Source organism: Plecotus auritus, assembly GCF_963455305.1.
Source record: "Plecotus auritus genome assembly, chromosome: 1".
In the NCBI taxonomy this organism is placed as follows: Eukaryota; Metazoa; Chordata; class Mammalia; order Chiroptera; family Vespertilionidae; genus Plecotus; species Plecotus auritus.
Genome location: NC_137770.1, coordinates 146,632,594 through 146,649,292, shown reverse-complemented (window position 1 = coordinate 146,649,292; position 16,699 = coordinate 146,632,594). Strand labels below are relative to the sequence as shown.

The 16,699-nt window shown below is 37.3% G+C and overlaps 1 protein-coding gene across 1 annotated transcript in view; it reads left to right on the top strand.

Annotated features, from left to right (window-relative positions):
- The window catches only part of MALRD1 (MAM and LDL receptor class A domain containing 1), a gene marked incomplete at its 5' end in the record, with an annotated part of 676,620 nt that overhangs the window by 72,735 nt on the left and 587,186 nt on the right, over positions 1-16,699 (top strand). The window contains 3 exons of the mRNA XM_080679375.1: positions 1,172-1,338; positions 6,951-7,043; positions 9,784-9,991. Coding sequence (XP_080535501.1) covers positions 1,172-1,338; positions 6,951-7,043; positions 9,784-9,991 — 468 coding nt within the window. The remainder of the gene's footprint in view (positions 1-1,171; positions 1,339-6,950; positions 7,044-9,783; positions 9,992-16,699) is intronic.

The following is a 16,699-nucleotide window of genomic DNA, read 5'->3' as shown; positions in this document are numbered from 1 at the left end:
GATTATTTTTGAAAATTGAAGTTATAAAATTATGGAAATATCTCTGTATAGTCTACATTATTGAGTTAATCAACAATCAAAATTGGTTTTAAGAATCAGATGGGAAAAATTGATTGATAATATTTTTAGGTAATAAAAAATCCACAGATTTGATGCTTCCATCTAGTTTCTTAAGAAATAGGGCATTTGAATTATATTCTGTAAAAAAAAAAAAAAAAAAAAAAAAAGACTCCAAATAGCCTCAGCAATCTTGAGAAAGAAGAACAAAGTGAAGGTATCACAATAGCTGATGTAAAACTATACTTCAATGCCATAGTAATCAAAACAGCCTGGCACTGGCATAATAGCAGGCATATAGATCAGAGAACCCAGAAATATACCCTCCCCTTTATGGGCAATTAATATTTGACAAAGGCAGCAAGCACATACAATGGAGTGAAAACAGTCTTTTCAATATATGATGTTGAGAAATTAGGTACATGCAAAAGAAATGAAACTAGACCATCAACTTACACCATACACAAGAATAACATCAGAATGGATAAAAGGCTTAAATGTAAATCACAAAACCATAAAAATTCTAGAAGAAAATATAGCCAGCAAAATCTCAGACATCTCTCAGCAATATTTTTGGCGACATATCTCATAGGTCAAGGGAAACAATGAAGAAAATATAAAAACATTTCGTCTGATTCTGAAATGTTTTTCTAAAAGAATATAAAAGACTTCAACATATATAAAAATATATTCTGTCAAATTATAAAGGTTTCTTTGTAAAATGTAGGAAAAATCATCAAAAGGGAAAAGAATTTTGGAAAGAAGGCTGAAGAATTCTTGATTAAAGAAAAATTACATTGTGATATTTAAAAGAAAATGAAAATTTGGTGGCATTGGGATTTTTATAAGACTATTGAATTTTCATTTGGGGTGCATTATCAAACTTCTATTTCAGACATTTGGAACAGATTTCAATGCATTTTAGGAAGTGCATGTGGAAACAAAAACCTGTCATTTGTAGTTGATGCAATCATTTCATACCATCATATCACCATTTTAAATAAAATATTTGTGATTCAAGTCTGATTTTGAAAACTCTAGAAATACAGTAATTTTGTTCAAACAGAAAGTACCTAATTTGTTTCTAAATTGCTTCATTTCCTTTAATTTTCAGGTTACTACATGTGGGTAGAGGCTAACCATGCTTCTACACTTGACCATTTAGACAGCAGGGCTTATCTGAACAGCTCTGTGTGTCACTGCTGGGGCAAGAGCTGCCATTTGCAGTTCTATTATGCTATGGAAAACAGTGTCCTGAGAGTAAGTCTGTATAACAATAAGGTAAGAAGAATCATGCATTTGTTTCAAAACCAATGAGTAAATGAAATTTCTAATCCTGGCAACTTCTGTTTCTGTTTCTCAGTTATGTAGGCTTTAGGTATTCTTTAGCTTGATTTTATTTAGTATACGTTTAAAAAGAAATATTAAGAAGTTGGTTTAGGAAATACTGCCATATGAAAAAGCCAATGTGATAATTTGCAAAAGCAATTTGATAATACTATATAATAAAAGGCTAATATGCAAATTGTCCCCTCCACCAGGAGTTCGATTGGGAGTTCAACCAGGGGGCAAGGTCGGCTGGTCAACAGCCCGTGGCCCCTATCCCTGGCTAGCCCCACCCCTGATCAGCCCCCCTCCCACCCTATTCGGAGCAGGGCTGGTCCACCAACCTCCCACATTCCCTGCTCCTCCCCCAACCCCCAGCCAGCCCGGCCTGATCGGCCCCAATCGGGGTGGGCTGGCCAGACCCCACCCGTGCATGAATTCGTGCACCAGGCCTCTAGTATATCATAAAACTGTTAACATTCATAAAAATATATTAAAGAAACTATAGGTCTAATAAAATTAGCTATTTGAGAAACTTTTGATACCTCTCTATTAAAGCTCTGATGTGATCTGTTTTGTATTTTAGATCTGTATACCATTAAAGTTCTAAATATGATGGAAGCAAATTACTCGTTCTGGTACCAGTAGATAAAATTTTAAAGGCTGGCAATTACTGATTAGTTGCAGACAAATGAGTCATTTGAATGAAAGAAATGGCACAATGGGCAGAGTAAAAGTTGTGGTGGTAATGCTAGTCTAAGCCTTTTTTTTTTTTTAAACCTAACTATAACTAAAAACAATTCTCTACATGTGGGAAAATACCTGAGACACTGAGAATTTCTATTGTGAGGAAAAATTTACTTATAAATAGAAGTAAATAAATCATAGGGGTAAATAGCAATCATTCTAGAAATGGGGAACATTTGACAATTGCAGTAATTCTGATATTGGAAAAAGGAAGACAGTAAAAACATCCAAATTTGTTTCCTTTGGCTCAGGATACTTTGGGTAAATTCAGTTGAAACTTGCACATGACTTCAGCTAGATTCATTTTTAACACAAATTAATTTATCATCTGCACTTATTAAGTGCCAATAACCATCTGTCAATAGCATTTTCTTCTCTTTCATCCTCAAATTTCAGAATGCTTATTAGCAAGATATTTGAAAATTCAAGACAAAGTCTTTTTCTTCCTAGTTCTATTATATCACTTCTACCTTTCCCTTTTGTGTCATTTTCAACATGTCCAGTCTTCTTTCTTCTAGTTTTCTTTTCCAAGATATTCACAGAGTCCTAAAGCATAAAGTTAGATGAATACTCTCATTAGATGGCCTAATACATTTTCCTTTGTTACGGGAATGAGACACAATGTCTAGCATTCTGTAACTAGGTTATATTTTTGTAATAGTATATATTTTGCAGTGGTATTTGGCAGCATAATGCCCTGGAATCTATTTGGTATATTTCATTCAATTTGTAAAAATATCTCCCTGCTCTTTCTGTAGTTCTCCAAACTTTCCAGATACATGTGGGAAAGTTTACAAAACAAACAAATAAACAAACAAAAAGGTTAAACTTTAGCCATATATGTTGTAGTGTTTATGTTTTAGACATTTTTCAGTTATTGTTACTATGCTCTGCAAACCAAGCCCAGATAGCCTCTATGTAATTTGCAACCAGCTATAATGTCCAGTATCCTTCTTCAACAAAGAAATTCTAGAATAATTTTGTTACATTTATATTATAGCTAAAGGCACTTTAAAAATATATGGCCCTATGAAAGTGCTTTTACACAGCAGGTAATCCTATATAATAAAGAGGTAATATGCAAATTGAACCTCACGCCCTTGCACAAGATGGCTGCCCCCATGTGGTCAAAGATGGCCTCCATAAGATGGCTGGCAGGGAAGGGTAGTTGTGGGCGACCAGGTTGTCAGGAGAGGGCAGTTGGGGACAACCAGGCCTGCAGGGAGGGCAGTTGGGGGCGACCAGGCTGGCAGGGGAGGGCAGTTAGGGGTGACCAGGTTGACAAGAGAGGGCAGTTAGGGGGGACCAGGCCTGCAGGGAGGGCAGTTGGGGGGGCCAGGCCTGCAGGGGAGGGCAGTTGGGGGGGCCAGGCCTGCAGGGGAGGGCAGTTGGGGGCGACCAGGCTGGCAGGGGAGGGCAGATAGGGTTGCGGGGCCTGCAGGGGAAGGCAGTTAGGGGCTACCAGGCTGGTAGGGGAGGACAGTTGGGGTTACAGGGTCAGCAGGGGAGAAGTTAGGCATTGATCAGGCTGGCAGGGGAGTGGTTAGGGGGTGATCAGGCTGGCAGACAGGAGAACGGTTGGGGGCCAGCAGTCCCAGATTGTGAGAGGGATGTCCGACTGCCAGTTTAGGGTTCGGGCCTAAACCGGCAGTCGGACATCCCTTGAGGGTCCCACATTGGCGAGGGTGCAGGCTGGGCTGAGAAACACACCCCGCAGTGCACGAATTTTGTGCACCAGGCCTCTAGTTAATTAATATTTGATAAATGCTGAATTAGTTATTCTACATTTAAGTAAAATTTGTATCATATATCTTCTAATTTTGGGGATTATTTTAATCTGTTCTGAACACTAATGATGGATTTTTAAGATATGTAGAATGGAGTTATGAATTACTTAAAATTAGAGATATCATTTCTCTGGTGGCTTTGGGATGCTACAAGAAAAGACGGAAACAAATTGGCTTCAGATATCACCTCATATAATAAGAATACAGTTATCAGCAATCCATTTCCTACATTATAAGAACAGAAGTTTATTAGTTGAGAACTAATCTGGTATATTAACTGGAAGCAATTAAGAGTACATCATAGAGAATATTGACTGATGTTTGATTTATTAGTATTCTGCAAGATAGTGGTCTATTTTTTCTGACACTCTACTTGCTATATTTTATACACGTAACACAAATCTGTAACAAAGTACATTTAAGTCACAAGTTAATGTTTTATCACACTCTTAAAAAAGACTCCAAATCTGTCATTTACAAAATTAGCTCTTGATGAAAATGATCATTTATATCTTTCAGGAATACAACAAAGGAAAAACCCTTAAGATATGTGCAGGTAAATAAAAGAAATGTCTAGTGAGAATGCTGAGTTATTTTTTTTATATTCAGAGGATTTAGAAGTTGAGAAATAGAAAACAGGTGAGAGGCAAGTTGCAGCCTATCTTTTATCCTGAGGAGAGTTTCCGTGTCAGTGAGCCAAGGGCAGTGCCCAACTTGTGCTGCTTCTACATATTTTCTAAATTCCCACTGGCAAACAGGAAGAAAACAGTTAGGGCAGGGAAGACAGTGCCTTAGAAATATCTTTTCTTGTATGATACAGTTTTTAAAGCCATAATAAACTTTTCCTGAAGGAAGGTCTTTACCACAGTATATGATCCTATCCTGCATGCAATAAAAAGTAGTTAAAAATAAAATAAACCCTTGAAATTGGTTCCTTTTATTTTCTTAACTGGAAGAGGGAAGGATAAGCAGATATCTCTAAAATATGTAATAATAAATATTTTTCTTTTTTTTAAAATATATTTTATTGATTTTTTACAGAGAGGAAGGGAGAGGGATAGAGAGTTAGAAACATCGATGAGAGAGAAACATCGATCAGCTGCCTCCTGCACACCTCGCACTGGAGATGTGCCCGCAACCAAGGTACATGCCCTTGACCGGAATCGAACCCGGGACCCTTCAGTCCGCAGGCTGACGCTCTATCCACTGAGCCAAACCGGTTTCGGCAATAAATATTTTTCTTGAAGGGTAAAATGGCATTACTGATGCTGGTCTGGAAGAGTAAAGACATTTTTAACATTTTTATTTATTAAGATAATAAAAATTAGAATATCACTTGAAAGGCTTTTTTGAACTGGGAGTCTCTTTCACATTGACACCTGTTGAAAGTAATTAGATAAGAGTCTATGAGGACAAAAATAAAATAGAAGTTGATTTTGTTTAGTTGGGGTTAATTATTTTTCTTTTTCATTGTAGCATGAGACAGGAAAATGTGGTAGAAAAATCTGGATTTCATACACAATATACAATTAACTTAGTGTATGAAATTCCATTTACAATATGAAAAGAACTCTGCTCATTTTTCAGAAAAAATGTAAATGCATTCTTCTTCTAGTAGAACAGAGGGGAATCAATTAGTCATTGTGAAAAAAGAGCACAGTTGCTCTCAGTTATTCTCATAAAATGAAAGTGAGGGCAAGTGATGACTACAGCTTGCCAAGCAGTGTCACTAAAAGCATCTGTGGAGGACGAGTGTCTTGATGTGGAATAACTGAAGTCGCATACGAAATAATTAGCAAAAAATTCTTGTGTGTCTCACCTTTTTATAACTCCAGTTCACCCCGATGTGACCATGAAAACATGTCTAACATGTATGTTTCACTGTCTGTGGGAGTCTTAAGAGTTGATATAAATAAGTCATGGAATGAAGTACATTTTAGTAGGTTTAGGCTATCTTCTGAAATATTTAAGACTTGGAAATATGAATAGAAATCAGAGGGTAAAGGACTAAGTTGAAAATAGATTCATTTTCTAGAAAATCTTGGATATGAATCAAATAAGTGAAGCCAACCATGGAGATAAATGCTTGCAAGAGTTTGAAAAGGGGTGAGTGTCATTATAACTAGATGTCACCTTCTAGTGCCATTGCTTATCTCACAGTAAAAAGGAGAGCACAGAGGCATCTCAAAGCTCAGCCTAAGACATAATTTGGCCACTTTTTGCATTTCCACTGTGTTGATATATGAAAAATCAGTGCACCCTGTAGGTAAATATTCTGAACATTACCAGGGAAATGTCAAATTAACTTGACTGTTTGATAAAATCCAAAGAAAAATAGGATTATTTCAGAGCTTACGAACATAGTCACCAATTATAAAGCCCAATACCAGAGGCAAAATTTTGGAGTACATTAGAGACTTTTATTGAGCATGTTACCTCATAATGCATCCTATATGATAAAAGCCCAATATGCAAATCGAATGAATGGCGGAACAACCCACTGCTATGATGCACATTGACCACCAGGGGGCAGACGCTCAATGCAGGAGCTGCCCCTGCCTGCAGGCCCTAGGCCAGCCAAGGTGGGTGCCAGTGGGGACCCCCCGATTGCCCCGCCGGTTGCCCTGAATATCAGCCCTGATCGCTGGCCAGGTCTAGGGACCCTACCAGTGCACCAATTTCGTGCACTGGGCGCAACCTGGGAAATGATCACTATACAGATGTACAGTATAGTATGTTGTACATTCTGTAGGTTTGGACAAATGATAATGGCATATGCATCATTATATTATCATATAGACTATTTTCACTGCCCTAAACATCCTTGCTACTCCACCTACTTGTGTTCCCCCATTTCCTTATGTTTCCTTTAAAAAATGTTATACACCCCTTTCACCAACGCTTTAGATTTTTTAGCACTTAATATCCTACAGGTAGGGTAAATTCTATTAAAATGTAATTAAGAGTGTAGGTATGTAAGTATGAGAGTGGAATGTGGGGAATGAGTAATGTCTTTTTTTATTCTAATCAAAGGAAGAAGAAATATTTTGGACATACAATACATCAACTCACAAAAAATGGGTGAAAACAGATGTGTTAATACCAGAAGGACTGAAGTCATTTAAGGTATAAAAGGGAAGAGCAAGTATTTTTTTTATCATGTTTCATTATTAGCTGTGTAGTGGTGAATTTATCACCCATTGCTAAATTTAAATTAGCATTTACATTAAAGATGTAGACATATGTTTGGGGAAAGCGATTACCTACTTCTTTTTATTCTACCTAGACCTTCTCAGGCCAAACTTCCCCTGAGTGAAGGACTCAGAGTGAAGACTGTCTCCAGAAAACTTACATGGGCTTTTGTTGAAATTGTGCTGAAATAATTATGTGATAACATTTTCCTAAACTTTCATATTAAATGTTTGCCTGTCATTTCTTTCTTTTCTAATATTATGGCAATATCACAAAATATAGTAAATTAGTGAGATAACATTTTAATATCTGGTATTATTAATTGCTATTTAGAATTTTATTTTTGAAGTGCAGTACTTTATTAAATATTACATTCATTTTGTGTTGCATTAAAGTATATATTTATATTGGAATATAAGTATATGTGTGGCTTCTGAAAACAATTTCATTCCTTATGCTAATGCCATATTCATACATGTCTCTAGGTGTTAAAAGGGAGAACCCAAATGACACTAATCTGTAATCATGAGATTTTTAGAATCCTGTTTACTTCTGAGGTTGGAATTTCTGAACAATAGCATTTTTGTAGCAATCTCAGTAAAGTTGAGGTTTATAACATAGCCTACTGACTTAACATTTTGACACTCTTTCAACTTTTCTAAGCTGATATCTATCTTTATAATTTCTGAAATGAGTACTAACTGATTGGAGTTTCATCTTTTTTATGTAGACTGAATGTTAAAATTTTGTTATTTAACCCCAAGATAAAACAAAGTAAAATATAAAGAAAATAATTTGGAAGTTATTCTAGGTTTCCAAATGCATATTAAATGTAAGTAGATTTTTAATAGTGGCAGATTTTGGGGACTTAAAATTAAATTTTTAAATTTTGAGACAAGTTTAAATTTTTCAATATTACAACTTCAAACTGATATTTCTACATGTCTGATTGCTTGCTGCTATGAAAATATACAGCTTTAGATGCAATAATTTTATACATTTTTACTATGATACTCATTATGGGAAAGTGTATAGAAGCTTACAAAGTTTTCTTAATGTTAGATATTTAAATTTAATACTATTTTCTAGACTAAATCATTAAATATATTTGCAAACTGAACTTCATCTTAAGTAATTCTTAACAAAGAAATAATAGTTGTTCATGTTTTTACAAAGCAGAAAACTTATTCAGAAACTTTAAGTCGGAAGAGATAAAAGAAGTTGGCTTTTATTTCTAGTATCTTATTTATATTTTAACAACATCTAGTTCACCTCTGTTCAATAGAACTTTGAGTGGTAATGGAAATTTTCTATATCTGTGCTTTCCAACAAGGTAGCCACAAACTGCATGTGACTAATTAAACACTTAAAATGTGGCTTGTGCCACAGAGGGGCTGAATTTTAATTAATTTAAATTGAAATATCCCAAAGTAGCTATGGACTATCATATTGGACAGCAGACAATTAGTATTTGCTATCCAGTCAGCTCTTTCTTTTTTTAAATATATTTTATTGATATTTTACAGAGAGGAAGGGAGAGGGATAGATAGTTAGAAACATCGATGAGAGAGAAACATCGATCAGCTGCCTCCTGCACACCTCCTACTGGGGATGTGCCCGCAACCAAGGTACATGCCCTTGACTGGAATCGAACCTGGGACCCTTCAGTCCACAGGCCGATGCTCTATCCACGGAGCCAAACCAGTCAGGGCTCCAGTCAGCTCTTTCTGTCTATCTTTTCCTCTTGGTGTTGACTATTGCTCTTGGTAGAATTTGAAGGAAGATTAATACTTTGACATTGCTCTGGCGGGTGTGGCTTGGTTGGAGCATTGTCCTGTATAACGGAAAAGTGGTGGGTTCAATTCCCGGTCAGAGCACATGTCTAGGTTGCAGGTTCAATCCCCGGTTGGGGCGTGTGTGGGAGACAACTGATGGACGTTTTTTTCTCACATGGATCTGTCTCTCTCTCTCCCCCCCCGCCCTCCGCTTTTTCTCTCTCTGAAATCGATCTAAAGAATCGGTTATAATCAATTCCTACAAAAGTATTTTGATATTATCTTACATTGGACTAGGAACATATGGTTGTTTCACTTGCTAGTATTGTATACCTTCAGAAAAGCAGCGATTTGATTGGAGAAAATGAGATTTATTTAATTTAAGCTTTGATTATTAAATATATTATTTTTTGATAAAAATTAATATATTTTTATAATCTTTAAATTTTCTATTCTTCTGTTGCATCCCTTACCATTTGCCTGACATTTCTCTTCATGCATTATAATACTACTTTCAGTAGTTAAAAAATATGCATAGCTATTGCTGTGTACATAGTGACAATTCTTAGTCTTTTCCTTAAATATTAAAGAGAGAGAGCTGCAAAGATGAGACCAAGTAAATAGTTTGCAGTCAGGGATATTGTCGAGGATTAAGTGGGATGCTGTACTTCACCTGATCATGGGCATGGGTGGTTTTTCAGAGGCTTCCGTGCATCTAATGTGCCTATTAATCTTATGTGTGTGGGTTAGGCTTCTCAAATAAGAACTTCGTTATCAATTGTATTTGCCTGTTCTTAAAACAGAAGTTTTCTTAATAATTTAATCTCTATTGTTATTACAATTAGTCTTTTTAAGAGATTATGAACTCATTTGTTTTTCATTTTTTTCCCCCACTAAAGATTATATTCGAAGGGGCTCTTTTGAGCCAGAGAAGTTTTATTGGGCTGGATCAGCTCTGGGTCTATGTGTGTGCACAGGCCGCATCCAGAAAGCCTTGCTCTGCAGGTGAATTCACTTGTGCCAGTGGTCAGTGCATTGCCCAGGAATCAGTCTGTGACTCTCGTCAGGATTGTTCTGATAAGAGTGATGAAGATCCGATGAATTGCTGTAAGTGAATCAATGGTTTACTCATTAACATGCTCCATATCATGACTGTGGTTGGATTTAAAAAACTAGAGTTTGTTTTAAGCAAGGTAAAGCTAATATGAAATAAGATGAATGTACATTCTCATTCTGAAGCTATTAGCACTGTTCCTTGCGAGGGTTTCTATGCTAGTACTAAAAAAAGAGCTGACTGTATAGCAAATACTAATTCTCTGCTGTGAATTGGTGGTAATGCTAGCACTGCAAAACCTCTCTGTTCATCAAATGAATAGTTGTCGTTAGTGGTGTATGTGTGTGTATTTTCCTTAAAGAGAAAAATGGGTAGGAGAGGGAACCTCTTTCTCATTTTCCCCTTGGAGACATACTAGTATATTGTATATTGCTTACTTTTATAAATGTAGGACTTTTCCCATTCTGACCAATTACGTAGGAAAAAAGGCCTAACACCTTTCTTTCAGACCTTTTATGGAGAGTCTTTGATAAGAGTGATGACAAGAAACCTACAACTATTCAAGCCTAGTCATATTTATAAATCTACCTAATAAAAGAGTAACATGCTAATTGACCATACCTTCACGACGCCCACCAGCCAATGAGGGGTGAGTATGCAAATTAACCCAACAAATATGGTGGGTTAATTTGCATATGCAGGTGCCAAGCAGCTGGGGGCATATGCATGCCGACGACGCAGGTGTTCTGCACCACCCCAGCCACTCCGGGCCTCTGGGCAGCGTGGGAAGGCAGAAAGGCAGCTCCGGGCTGGAGCAGAAAGGCAGCTTTGGGCCGGGGCGGAAAGGCAGCTCTGGCCAAAGCGAAGGCAGTGACAACAGCCAGGGGAAGGAAGGCCCATTCTTGCACAAATCTTTGTACTCAGGCCTCTAGTATATATATAATTTAACCACATGATGATTCTCATATGATGTAACTTAGCAACTAAGATTCTGTGTCTCTCTTTAGAAATGATGAATTCCAACTAAATGAATACAATTCTTATATCTCAAACAAATGGTTTTTTTATTTATTTACTTTTATTTTAGCATTTGATTTTGGATATGTTTTTCCCATTTATTTTCCTGTATTGAGGTTTTATTAATTAAACAATTGTCATTTCCTTCCACAAAATATGTATATAAAAAATACTGTGTGTATGCACCAAAAAAGATGGTAGGATACATAGATCTGTGTTTAAGTCAAAACAGGAGAAAATAATTTGTGAAAAAATTATTTTACTTGTAGAACTTGTTAGAGCATTTAAAATGCTAATGTAAGTTTTGACACCTTAAAGGAAAAGTTGGTACATATTCAAATGAAAGAAGCTTAAACCAAGAATTCAGTGCAACATATTTATTTTTTACTAGAGGCCCAGTGCACAAATTCATGCAACAGTGGGGTCTCTCGTCTTGGCCTGTGGGATCGGGCCGAAACTGGCTCTTCAACATCCCCCAAGGGGTCCCAGATTGTGAGAGGGTGCAGGCCAGGTCAAGGGACCCCACCGGTGCACGACCAAGGCCAGGGAGGGACGTGGGAGCTTGACCAGCCAGGGAGGGATTGCAGGAGGGCTCCAGGGCAGCCAGACCCCAGCAGCAAGCTAACCTACCGGTCAGAGGGTCTGCCCCCTGCTGGTCAGTGCACGTCATGGAGAGTGGTTGAGTGACTTTAGCATATCATTAGCATATTACACTTTGATTGGTTGAACGGACGATCAGATGATCGGACACTTAGCATATTAGGCTTTTATTATATAGGACTAGAAGCCCAATGCAAGAAGATTCATGCTAGAATGGGCTTTCCTTTCCCTGGCTGCTGGCAGCGCCTTTCCACTCCGGCCCAGCCCCTTTCCATTCAGGCCCCAGAGCTGCCTCTTTCTGCTCCGGGAGCTGCCTCTTTCTGCTCCGGCCCCTCCTTCCCACAGTGCCAGAGGCCCTGAGAGACTGGGGATGGGGCAGAATGCCTGTGTCGTCACCATGGTGATGACACAAGTGTCCCGCCCCTGTCACTTGGTGGCTGAGTATGCAAATTAACTTCCATCTTTGTTGGGTTAATTAGCATATCACTCCTGATTGGCGTAGCAGAGGTACAGCCAATTTACATGTTTGTCTATTATTAGGTAAGATGATGATACCATCTCTAGACATCTTTCATATATTTTTTAAATTATTAAATATTAAAATACTTCCCAGTGGCTAAGAGAAATATATACATGTTTAGTGGAGAAAATATTCTTATGGTTTCTTAATAAATATTAACAAACATTTTTATAATATAATCATACTCAAATATAATATCTGCTTATTTAATGGAACATTACCCATTCATTTCCAAATGCACTTTTTTCTTATGTGATAGAAAACTAGTTTACTTCTAAACTAGAGAATTCATAAATATTTTAATTTTTATGATCCAGAAGAATTTTCCTCAGGTGTCACAATGAAATTATTTTTCTTTGCCAATATGCTGTAGTGGTTAAATATGCAAGAGAAAGCTTTGTCATCAATTAAAAATATTACTCTCAGTGATGAACTCAGTGAAATTTCACTGAAATTACCAGCAGTGGCATATCTCATGCTCTGATTAGAGATAGTGATGTGTCTTCTATAATCACAGAAACTTAGATAAAAGCAACCAAATAACCAAAATCACTCATTATAATGAATACATTTTATTTATAATATGAATTGATGATTTTTGAGATTTTATATATATTTAGTATTTAACATACAAGGTATCATAAGGCATTTATTCATTTCCAGAATGTTTGTTCCTCTTGGTTTTCTTCAGCTACTTATAACTTTAGGATAAACTTTTTGAATTATAAACAGGGAATATAAATGGAATACCTTCAACTTTGGTGTCTGGAATTTGACTTATATTTTACTAGAAGCCCAGTGCACGAATTCGTGCATGGGTGGGGTCCGGCCCCTCCTCCAATGGGGAGGATCAGGGACTGGGCTGCCGGGGGGGGGGGGCACAGGAGTTTGGCCGGCTGGCCCTGCCCCCAATTGGGGTGGGGGGGCAATCGGGAACCGGGCTGGCTGGGGGGAGGGGCCACGGTTGGCTGGCCAGCCACACCCCTGATTGGGGGGGCAATTGAGGGTGGGGCCATTCAGGGGGACGGGCCTTGGGTGGTTGGCCGGCCAGCCCCACTCCTAATCAGGGCCCCCATCGGGCCAGTTGGCCACCACAGTGCACCTCATAGCAACTGGTTGTTCTGGTTGTTCCACCATTCCAATCACTTGGCTTTTATATATATAGATAGTGCAGTTAAATTCTAGAATATTAGCCTTTAAAAAAGCCCTTTCTAGTATACTGGAATAAATGCCAGGGGGTAAAATAACTGAACAATTCACCATGATTTTTACAGAGGTGATTGTACCATTTAGCTTTTAAATATTTATGGTAATGCATTTTAAAAAATTAATTTTCATTTTTCAAAGGACTGGTGTTTAGTGTTCCATGGAAAGTGCAATAATTGGCATTTTAACTTGTAAAGCTAGGTCATAGGTGCTTAAGATTATATTTAAAAAAACCAGAAGAGACTCTCCTTTGAGGAATAAGTTTTTATCAATATTGGTATGCTATAAACTCTTGTTGCCTGAGATGAGAAAAACACACACATACACACATATTCAGAAGCAATAGATTTCCACTTAGGTATTTGGGTAAATGACATTTCCTTGCCATATTGATTCACCATTAAGTAATGTGCACCATCCAAGTAATGAAAGAAATGGTTTGAACTTTTTCTCCTAAAGCCAAATGTCAATATTTATACAACCCAAAATTATTGTATCTTGAAATCTCCTTTACATCTTTGCAGTCAAGTGACACAGGCACAGTTGTGAAGAGTCTGCCAAAGGGTTTGGTGATGCTTGGGTCATGTTGTACTTTGCATTTCCACACTTATTGATCTTATCGCCATTTCACACCATTATCTAGTTGGGGAATAGAATGGTTACTAGCATAATAGGTTACTACAGTGGCTATCTGCAGTGAATAAGTTTGTCATTCACATGGACTTGCTTCCTTTGTGTATCAGTATATAATTTATTTCTCCAGTATGGCAATATTGAATTTATTGCTCAAGCAGGGACATTTGAGAGGAAAATGAGAGGTATTAATTATTATACTAGGGTAACTGGCATAAACTGAGGCAATTGTGGGCCGACACAGATGTGTGGTCACCATATCTATGAAGATTTTCTATGCCAGGGAAATGTGTCTCTTAGGAACTAGGGGGAGATGAGAAGATTTCTGACCAAGTTCATAGCCAAGAATGTGAAACTTGTAAGCACATTTAAGAGGTCAAGTATATATTTTGAATTTTGCATATTTCTGCACCCCACCAATTGACTTAGATGAACTTGGAGGTGGCCTAGTAGGTGGCAAAGTCCATGGAGGACCAAGGAAATAGACCAGAGGATTTTCTGAATGTCCAGGGAGACAGTCACAGCTAGGTCATAGGTTCTTAAGATTATGTAAAGACACCAGAAGAGACTCTCCTTTGAGGAGTAAGTTTTTTTGTGTGTGTTTATTTATTTATTTTTTATTTTTTTTTATCAATAACAGTATTCTATAAACTCCTGTAGCCTGAGATGAGAAAATAAAAACATATCTAGAAGCAATAGATTTCCACTTAGATATATGGGTAAATGGCATTTCTTTGTCATATTGATTCAAAATTAAGTAATGTGCCCCATTTTTCATTATTATACTATAGTTAATTCACTTGTTTTTATTTTTGGGGGGGAAATCCACTTGAGGGAGAAAATAATATGTGCTTGCAAAGAAAAAATATCTTACATTATGTATCCATTATGTGATTATTTAAACAAGAATAGCTCTGAGGTCTAAACATTTGATTTACCTGTAGAGATAATGCAGTGGCATTGTTATTTACAAAGTGCACTTTAGTGTTTTAGACATGGTAGTGATGAAATATCTGATCATGAAATCAGGCATTCCTATTTATAGAAATTTGAAAATCCTTTGATTAAGATATAGTGATTTTATTCAAAATACTGGTCAAATGACCATATTATTTAAAATTGAAAATAATGTCGATGAGCCACACATATAATAATGGAGTCTTTTGAATTAAGAGCCAGAATGTCTGGTTTAGGGAGGTTTCAAAGTATAAGCTTTGGCGTCAGATAGTTCAAAGCGTGGATGTTCCATTTACTGAAACTTACCATAGGCAAGAGGCTTACTGCTAAAGTTCCATTTTTCTCTTTTGGGAATAATTACACTTACTGTGTAGGGTATTTGTGAAGATAATAATATATGTAAAATACCTGGCACATATTTGGATATCAGTGGTAACATGTCTATTGTTACTGTTATTAAAACAATAGTATTGTGATCATAGGGAGCTTGTGAAAAATAGATGTTTTCTGACCAAAATTTATTTTGTTCTCACTTCTGCTATTATAAAAAATGCATCTGCATAAAGAGAAATATATGAAAATATTTTAAAATTAATTGTATTAATTTATTCCCCAATCTGCTAAGATTCTTATTTTAGGAAATAAACACATAACTAATTTTTCAAAAGTACAAATCAACTTGTTTGAATTTCTACTTCATTGCCCATCCCTCTGAAACTTATTTTTTTCTCAGTAATATGTTGACAAAACTAGGAAAAATGCTTATAAAGCTTATCCCAAATCCTGACTTTCTCTAGCACTAGTTCTTTTGTGATAAAGAAACTTAAAAGTATTTTTGAACTTTTTAGTTGTGTATTAAGAGAGAAAAACAGCAGAGTTTGGAATGTCTAAATTACCTGCAATTCCAAAATGGTTAGCTTTTTTTTTTTTTTTTGAAGCTGTTAAAATAGAATATAGAAAAAATACCGAGGTCCTGAACTCAACTTCTTTAGGTGTCCAGAATTAATTTAAATTCCAACATTTTCAATAGATATTTTTTACTACCATCTCAGCAGGTGAATCTTGTTCATCTTGGCATGTGTATTAGTTACTCCCTAAAAAGCTGTAGAGTTTCACCTTGCATCATCCTATGTAATAAAAGCCTAATATGCTAAGTGTCCAGTCGGCCAGTCAGCCATTCAACCAATCAAAGCATAATAGGCTAATGATATGCTAAGGCTGCTCAACCGCTTTCTATGATGTGCACTGACCACCAGGGGGCAGACAGTTGACTGGTTGACCAGCCGCTATGACGTGCATTGACTACCAGAGGGAAGACACTCCGACCGGTAGGTGAGCTTGCTACTGGGGTCCGGCTGATCAGGACTGAGCAAGACCGGCTAGACATGCCCTGGAGCCCTCCTGCGGGTCCTCCCCAGCTGGCAAACCTCCCGTGTCCCTCCCTGGCCCCGATCGTGCACCAGTGGGGTCCCTTGGTCTGGCCTGCACCCTCTTGCAATCTTGGACCCCTCGGGGCATGTCAGAGAGCCAGTTTCAGCCCGATCCCGCAGGCCAGGCTGAGGGACCCCACTGGTGCACGAATTCATGCACTGGGTCTCTAGTTAAATATAATGGAGATGGCCAACCAGAATCTAAGGTGCCAGACTTGTAGATAGAAGAATATAGATGGGGGATGCCTCACACAGCACATGGGAAACCTTGTGAAATTGGAAAGTAAAACTATCCTGATAAACAGAAAAGGTTCTTTACAAAGTAGAATGATTATTCTCACCTCCTAAGCTGATTGGCTAGTATAGGTCAATGTTTCCTTGTATGCGCCAACTTCATT